Source organism: Rosa chinensis, chromosome 2 (assembly GCF_002994745.2).
Source record: "Rosa chinensis cultivar Old Blush chromosome 2, RchiOBHm-V2, whole genome shotgun sequence".
In the NCBI taxonomy this organism is placed as follows: Eukaryota; Viridiplantae; Streptophyta; class Magnoliopsida; order Rosales; family Rosaceae; genus Rosa; species Rosa chinensis.
The window spans coordinates 3,321,526-3,329,921 of record NC_037089.1 but is presented as its reverse complement, the minus strand read 5'-3'; the positions used below and the strand labels follow the sequence as shown (position 1 = coordinate 3,329,921).

Here is an 8,396-nt window from a genome sequence, read left to right as displayed (position 1 = left end):
TTTAGAAACATGGAAACTTTTCATTTTTGGTACTGATGCCTTCGTTGACCTTGCAGCTTCGTGATTTGGAGAGAGGTGTTGATATCCTAGTCACCACTCCAGAGCGCTTAGTGGACATGATTGAAAGGTCACGAGTTTCACTCAAGATGATCAAATACTTGGCACTAGATGAGGCTGATAGGATGTTGGACATGGGTTTTGAACCTCAAAGAAGGAAGATAGTTCAAAGAATGGACATGCCTCCCCCAGGTGCAAGAGTGCGATGCACGATAGGAACAAGAAGGCGATGGAGTTAATAGCCAAAGGGTGGAGTGCTTTGAAGGAAGTTGATAGAGTCATCGATTACTGCAAGCTCAATGATCGCCGTCTCATTCCTCTATTAAGGGTAAAGACCCCATTTTTGGATTCATATTACACATTGGTATGTATTCTGTAGGTGGGGTTGAGTTTTGGTGGTGAAAACCAGGATTCTTTAATAAGGAGTTTGGAGGGTAATGTGGTGATGGGCTTTTTACCTTTTCAACAAGTAAATATTGGTCTCAATGCCGGAGCTGGAGTTAGAATTGGCGAACTAGTGAGAACCCAGAAAAAGGGATAGAAAGCTGGTGTCTTGATTAGTAATATGAAGATGTAGATTGTGATCTTACCTTGAAATTAAATCTTGGGTGAAATTGAAGCCTGTGAGTCTGTGACAGGAAAGGAGTAACATTTATAACAAAAGGCCAGTGGCATGAAATCCGAGATTTGCTTTCAATTGCCCTCATTAGTTAATTTGCTGTTGGTTAATTGTTGGGTAAGATTTTGGCTTCCAAATCAGAGGCAAGATATGGAGTATCATTCAAAGCAAATAGGGAAGGCTGGAGCATTACCCCCTCCTTGCTTCTGATCATAATTTTGGGTTTGTTTTTGAAATTGGGATAATAGAAAGAAAAAGTCTCTGTTCTGACACGATTGTTTTGATCACATCAGGCAGCAAAGGAGAACTTTGAGTTGGCTCTAGAGACTGACAACTCAAATACCCATGCCAGGTATTGGTTGTCCAGATTGCATTTGAAATACAGTGTCCCAAGGGCATGCAAAGCCATGTAAGTGTACTTTCTGAAAAGATTAATCAACTCTTTTCTTCATTATTTTGTGTCACTTCACTGGTGGTGGTCTGCATTCCCAACAATACTACTGTGTGATGTATCATCGGGCAAAGATGTCATGTAATTCATAGTTTTGCTGTTTTCTTCATAACAGGAGGAGCTGCCTTGTTAGTTGAAGCGGCAAATATGGGTGATGCAGATGCACAATATGAACTCGCTTGTCGTCTTAGAGTTGAGGTATATAAACTCTAAGAAAATTGTATCATTTCTGCCCTTATCAAGCAATTTCTATGTGAAATATATTAGTTTTTATGGGTTTTGTCCACGATGTGTGAATTCTGATGACTCATGTGATAAAATTTCCCTACTAGATCAATATTCTTTTGTTTTCGGTTGGGAATTTTCCAATTGTTTTGTTTTATTTTCTTTCTCCTCTGATATTCTTAACCATTTTATTATTACTTTATGATGCTAGCTTGCTTGGGTGCTTTTTAGAATGAGTATGTCCAATCGGATCAGCAAGCTTTCCATTATCTGGAGAAGGCAGTTGACCAGGTTGCTTTTCACTATGTTGTTACAAATAATAGGATTTTTGGTGGCGGTTCAAACTTCCTATATTAGCTGTATTCATGACCGTTTGAGATGCAAATCAAATATATATGTCTTATCAAATATATATGTCTTCTGGTCCACCATATGCTTTTGTAATGGCTATGATCCTTCAACTATCAAATGTAACCTTATATATATATATATATATATATATGCATCCTTGTCTCGCAGGATGGAAGCTTAAGCAGTCATATATGCATCCAAGGATTCAACTTTTAGTTATGTCGTTTTTAAGCTTTGGTCAGCTTGTGTGTCTTTAAGAAGGTGGAGGCATCTTAGCTTGAAGGTCAGTATTATCTGTAAATTTTTTAACCTTTAATTGATTTTTGGAGTTGGAGTGTGTTGTTTCTGTCCTGAAGGGGTTTGAATTATAAATGTTCTTATTACTTTTTCAGCATAAGATCTAGGAGGATGTTTGCATTAGTCATTGATCATTGTGCTGGTTGAGTTCTGTTTTTTTAGTTTGAGGGAGGGGATATGACTATTTAATTGGATTTGTGTCACAAGGATATTTTATCTAGAGGACCAGTGATGTGTATGTCTAGTGTATGAAGATTCTTTGATCCCCTGTTCTGTATGGGATGTAAGACGCTGTCTATACATAGGGGTTAGACAATTTCATGTGGATTCGAGCTTTTTGGTAAAGTAATCTTGTTTGGACTAAAGCATGCATATATGCAATGTAATTTCCTTTCGTAGCAAACAGTACACGTTTCTGCCACTACTAGAGGTGCTGCTAAAAACTTGGGAACCAATATTTTGAGAAATTGACTGCACACTTGAAGAAGAGGAAGTCATTATATTTGCTGTTAATACTGTAGCATTAATAACCTTGAAGATAAAAGGAGCCAGAGCAGGGGTTATTGAAACTGAAAACAAAATCAAGGAGAAAAATGTCCCTTTTTGTTCTTAATTTGCGTGCTTTGTATGTATGTTGTATATATACTTTGCTTTCTGAGAAAATGTGGGAAACTGGAAACATAAGGAACAAATTGATACTTTGGGTTTCTGATGGTTTGCAGCATTTGGTTTTGGGACAGAAATGAGGTAACATATAGAATATGAACTCGCTCGTCGTCTTAGAGTTGAGGTATAAACTCTGAGCAAATTGTATCGTTGCTGCTCTTATGAAGAATTTGTACATGAAATATGTTAGTTTTATAGGTTTCATTCCCGATGTTTGAATTTTGATGACTGATGTGATAAAGTTGGGGATTCTTGCTCAATATTCTTTTGGTTTCTGTTTGGGATTTTCCAATTGTTTTGTTGTATAATTTTTTCCTCTGATATTCTTTATCTTTTCACTATTAATTATGACCTTGCTTGGGTGCTTTTTAGAATGAATATGTCCTGTCAGATCAACAAGCTTTCCATTATCTGGGAAGGCAGTTGACCAGGTAGATTTTCACAATGTCGGGGCAAATAAAAGTTCTTCCAGAATCTATTTCAAAGTCTAATTGGAGCATGGTATTTTTTTAGTTGCATCTAGGTACTCTTTACCTTCTGGGTGCTGTGTATCTGACCAGAGACTGTGTCTAGAAAGATGTTGCCTCCGAGTCTCTGACTTATGGTGTTTCCATAGGGCATCAGAGAAGGTAATGAAGCTCCTGTTACTGCTTACCAAGTTTTGGACCATGTTAGTCAATGAGGTTGATTACATTTGAACTATTGTAGTAGTTATAGGTTTTCATTAAATTTGATCTTTTTTACTAGTTATAGATCTTTGTTGAGCAAAACCAGAGATCTCTGAATGGGCCTAGGGTACTTGATAGATTATTTTGTCATTTGACTGTGAGCAACTTAAAAAGTTTACATTTTTGGCTTGAGCAGCAGTGGCTTGTGTTTACAACTGACTGAACTGAGTGCTAAGTCGGTCCAACTCTCTCACTCCCTCCTTTAATCAAGGAAGTGGCATTTTATAATTTATACTATTATCAGTAATGCCATGCTTGGATGTTCTACTTTATGAAGAAATGGAATTAAGCGAGAGAAACAAAAATTGGGGGAGATACTGTTTGCACACCGTTAAAATTAGTCTGACAGAGTTATTATTTACAAAATAAATATTTAGAAGTTTGTTACGTTTGATTCCGCTCAGACTCTATACTGAGAATATCATTGTTTCTTCAACTAGTGCTCTGTTTTGACCTGTTCTTTTAATTTAATATATGCAGGGACATGCTGGTGCCGCTATAGCATATGGGTCTCTTCTTCTTCAAGGTCTGTTCCTCCCCACCATGCTTCTTTTATGTTATTGCAGAATAATCGTCAAGGTTCCCAATGAATAACTGCAGTATGTTAAGTTCTTGCCATAGATCCATTTCTATGTAGGGTGATTCTTCAAATGGAAATAATGGTCTGTTGCAGCCAGAACTTATATTTCCGTTTTCCCATGTCAAGAACTTTCAGTCTTAATAACATATTTGCATGTCTTAGGTGTTGAAGTCCCAGAATCTGTGATGAACTTGACTTCAAAAAGGGGTTCTTTAGCCAGAAAGGCAAGAAAGAATGCAGAAAGCCTTGTAAGAGACCAGGCAGGAATGGCAAGAGAGCGGTTTCAGATCGCTGCAAAAGCAGGATGTGATCTTGGACTGAAATGGTTGGAAAGACTTGACGAGGAAGAGAAGCATCTATTGACTGAAAATGAAATGGTAGAAAATGCCCAAGAAGGAAAGAAGGTGTGTTAATCGTTCAATTTACCGACCAGACACAGTTGTGGAGTTACCCTTGCGTGCCTTAGCTGATTGAGGTCCATGTATACGTGGTACAATCCAACAAGAGAATTCCACTCCTGCTCTACTGACAATGAAGCTTGAATGTCCTCAATTGTTGGATAGTAGTTGTCATGAATATAATCGTTAATAGTGAATTTTGTATATATACCGGCATGTTGTACACTTAGGAATAGCCAAATACTAGCACAAGTACTAGTTATTTTAGGCAGCAATGTGAGTACTTTTCTTTTTGCTTGATTTCAAATGCGACGGTTTTTTCTGAACTGTAAACGAAGTTCCCGATTATAACTTGTTAGTAGTATTTCCCCATTCAGTGACCCTTGTATCTGATTGAATTCTGAGAATCAATACTTTCAAGTATGAGTTGATCTTTCCTCTCCTTACATCGAATCTAATTTGTACCTGACCGTGGTTTTCTTGGTTAGTTACGGACTAGGAATCTAGGATCACTTTACATGTGAGATTGTCAATGTTGCACTCCACATTATGAGCAGAGGGCTAAAATCCATCCCCTATAATTGGCTAGCAACCGAAAAAAAAAAAAAATTTGAAATCACATTGGCAATTATTTTGATTAACAGACCACCTTAATAGCCAAACTTTTTAAGAAATTACCGGGCAACTCGGATCAAAGCAAAAAATTCACTTAGAAATTGCATTAGCACTGCATATCACATACAACGTCACAGAGTTCAATACATGTGCAGGTAAGGATTTATTTACTGGGACAAAGAAAAACAATAGGAAGCTGAGTCGGAGCTAATATCCATAATAGCCAGCATTCCATTGGTTTGGATCTGCCTGAGCCTGGAAAATAGAGTCAGATACATATCAGTTGGGGTCAGTGTTGTCTGCAAATTCCATTAAGTTCTTATGTTAAAGCAAAGCACCTGCTGCTGCTTGTTTGAAGGACTGCAACCCCAAGAAAGTTGGATATTTTGTTCCCCAAGCTGAGAATTGTTTAATCCTTGCAAAGCCTCTGCAGCAGGGATATTTTTAATAAATTTATTTATGCTGCACACTAATGTCAGTTCTATGGTTTAGCTCCTGCCGAATATCATCAATTATCCCTTCATCATGAACATAAGTAAATTGGGTCTCTGCAATACAAGACACAGCTTCCAGGCAGTCTGTTTCGATAATGATATTGCTGACCTGCATTGTGGCCACCAGTTTTAAGCCCTCCTTGATGGCCCATAGCTCAACTTGTCTTGTTGACGCAACAGCTGGGATTGGAGCTGCGAAGGCAGCTCGAAATTGTCCTGCATCATCATGCAAGACACCCCTGACTCCTCCATGAGCAATTCCTGGGAGAAAACTTCCATCAACATTGAGTTTCCATGTACCATAACCTGCTGGCCTCCACGCTTGCTTCGGTTTTGAGAGAGCAGTTTTGTTTATTTTGTTTGCTTTCCCAAACTCCTCCAGCCACGCCAGTGAGCTAAGTACCAACTCCTCAGCCGATTGTTTAGTATGATTCCACAACATATTATTCCTGTTTTTCCACAAGGCCCATAAGATCATGAGGAGTTTAGCAAACAAGTCATTTGGCAGATTCCGAGCATGGTCCAATAACCACTCTTTAAATTCCAAAGACGGCAGTAAGCTACTCCCCAAATTAAAAGGGGATGCAGTGAGTATGGCAGTAGCAATAGGACATTTACAAAAGACATGGGAAGTGTCCTCATAAGCATGAGAACATAGGAGACACTGCAGGTCACCTTGATACCCCTTAGTGGAAAGTTTGGCTCTTGTAGGAAGGAGATTTGAGCATGCACGCCAAACATAAATCTGAACCTTTCCAGGCACTGTTGCTTTCCAAATCCTGCGCCATAATTCTTTGTACGGATCACCTTGAGATGTAGAAGTTAAAACATTCTCCAACACTTTGGTTCGAGCAATCTAGTATGCAGTTTTAACAGAATAAAAACTTTTTTTTTTCCGGACTCCAACAAGGTTTATCACATAGATTTCGTCTGCTAAGAGGGATACAAAGTACCTTTTGAGCCACCTCAGGTGAGAATATGGCATGAACCGCAGCTGGGATTCACTGCCCTATTTGTATTAATTGGACATATGTAATGTATTAATAGGGTAAAATATTATTTCATTCCATTAAAGTTCAAAAATAATTAAGACTAATTAAGATAAAATTACACTTTTTTTATTGGGAATTACACTAAATTTTGAAAACTAAGAATAAATAAGGATTTTTTGAAAATTGAGGTGTCAATTTTATTTCATTCCATTAAGGTTTATAGCGAGTTAAGACTTAAAGACTAATTAAGAATCTTCTGAAAATCACCCTTCTCACCCTAAAGCTAGAAACCCATATATTAGAGGATTCTAAAGCATCTCCTCTAAAAGATAATGAAATCTAACAAAAAAAGAAAAAGATAATGAAATCTAACAATTTAAAATAATTATACAATATACACAAACTACGTACTCTTCCCAATCCAATAATAATTAGGAGTACTCTCATTCGAATCCGATTGTTATTAGGATGTAAATCCATCTGTGATAAGGAATAACATCTTTATAAAAGGCCCGAAGACCCCGAACCGTATTATCATCCTTCTTTGGGAGGAAAAACACCATGACCGAAAAACCGTTAAACCCGGGAAGCTACGGTGAAGAAGATGAAGAAGAAGAAAGGCGGCACCGCCATATGCACACAAGCAGCTTGAAGTTGCTGGAGGAAGACGAGTTAGTTAATAAGACTCTATATATTTGTATCTATGAACGTTATAAAACTGTACAAGTCGCCAACCGCTTTTGGGGTGCTTATGTTGTTCGCGCCATCAATCTTAGCGATTTGCTGACATCATCGCCGTCGGTGAAACTAGGACTACGGCACGTGGCGAATAGGCCCATCGTACTTCTCCGAGGTGAAGCTGGTTGCGGTGTTTTGGGCTCCAAGTTTGTTTTTGCCGGCGGCTTGAAACGCGACTTCGGACCGTTAGGTCCATTAAGCAGTGATTACAGCACAGACGTTTATGCCTTTGATACCAAGGACCCCAAACACGGCATAGTCAAGATGGAGGAGACTTTACACAAAGGTAAATGTCAGCCGTTAATGGCTGAGGTGGCCGGAAAACTTTACACTCTGTCCAGTGGTCCCCACATTCCTGGAAGTTTCGAGGTATTTGACCCCAAACAGGGGACTTGGTCGCCCCTGCCAAACTTCCCTACAGGTGCTCGCTGGTTCTCTTATGCTATTGCGGGCACCAAGTTGTTTGCGTCCAGTGAAGGGCACTCGATACACTGCTTTGACCTTGGTGCCGCCGAACCAAAGAAAGAGGAATGGAACAGAGTCCCCAGTATGTGCCAAGGCGGCCCTTTTCCATTTCAGGACAAAGCTCTAGTGCTGGACCTGCCGCAGCCGGAACACCATAACAAGAAATTAATGTTTACCGCTACCTGTGTCTGGCCCGGGACTAGGCTAGTAGTTTATCTCATGTCCTTGGATGAAAACCAAGAAAATATCAGTGAAATCCATGTGCTGAAGCGGCCAGAGCTCCCTCGTGAAGCATGGGACCATCATTTCTTCCATCTAGGTGGAAACAATGTTTGCATTGTCGCCACCCCTTTCAAAAACACGTATGAAGAGGATGTAAGGTACGAGCCTGCGATTCATACCATACAAAGTGCTGCTATACCATTTCAATTTGAGTTTGATATCTCCAAGGTGAACGATGACAAGGAGAATTGTTTTACTGTCCGATTCCAGCCTCCTCGCATTTTCGAATACTATACCGGTCCATCCTGTTCCCTACCGCCTAGCCAACTTGGTTGCTTTGTGCTCTAATAATTGTACTCAATTGTTTTATGTTCATCTTCTGTGCTATTCTGTACGTATGATCCTTTAATTTGTAATCCAACTATCTATCTAGATTTCCTTCTTCTGCTTGGTTATTCCAGCTTGGTGATTATCATCCGATCCATCATTCATTGAATT

General features: G+C 39.1%; 2 protein-coding genes across 2 annotated transcripts; one reads left to right on the top strand and one right to left on the bottom strand.

Moving 5' to 3' along the window:
• The first annotated feature begins 1,021 nt into the window (after nucleotides 1-1,021).
• LOC112183501 lies at nucleotides 1,022-4,387 on the top strand. Its single transcript, XM_024321886.1, has 7 exons — nucleotides 1,022-1,028; nucleotides 1,243-1,325; nucleotides 1,584-1,643; nucleotides 3,039-3,097; nucleotides 3,190-3,295; nucleotides 3,875-3,920; nucleotides 4,137-4,387. The coding sequence occupies exons 1-7, from the start codon at nucleotides 1,022-1,024 to the stop codon at nucleotides 4,385-4,387; spliced, it is 612 nt and encodes a 203-aa protein (XP_024177654.1).
• Nucleotides 4,388-5,440: 1,053 nt separating this feature from the next.
• On the bottom strand, nucleotides 5,441-7,036 carry LOC112183500. Its single transcript, XM_024321885.1, has 2 exons — nucleotides 7,001-7,036; nucleotides 5,441-6,337 (listed from the first exon to the last, which is right to left on the bottom strand). The coding sequence occupies exons 1-2, from the start codon at nucleotides 7,034-7,036 to the stop codon at nucleotides 5,441-5,443; spliced, it is 933 nt and encodes a 310-aa protein (XP_024177653.1).
• Between the last annotated feature and the right edge of the window lie 1,360 nt (nucleotides 7,037-8,396).

Coding starts and splice junctions, on each gene's coding strand:
- LOC112183500 (XM_024321885.1), bottom strand. CDS start 7,036: ATGGTGTTTTTCCTCCCAAAGAAGGATGATAATACG. Junction 6,338..7,000: donor CAAAGAAGGATGATAATACG/GTTCGGGGTCTT, acceptor ACTGCATACTAG/ATTGCTCGAACCAAAGTGTT.
- LOC112183501 (XM_024321886.1), top strand. Junction 1,644..3,038: donor TGGAGAAGGCAGTTGACCAG/GTTGCTTTTCAC, acceptor GGTGCTTTTTAG/AATGAATATGTCCTGTCAGA. Junction 3,098..3,189: donor CTGGGAAGGCAGTTGACCAG/GTAGATTTTCAC, acceptor AGTTGCATCTAG/GTACTCTTTACCTTCTGGGT.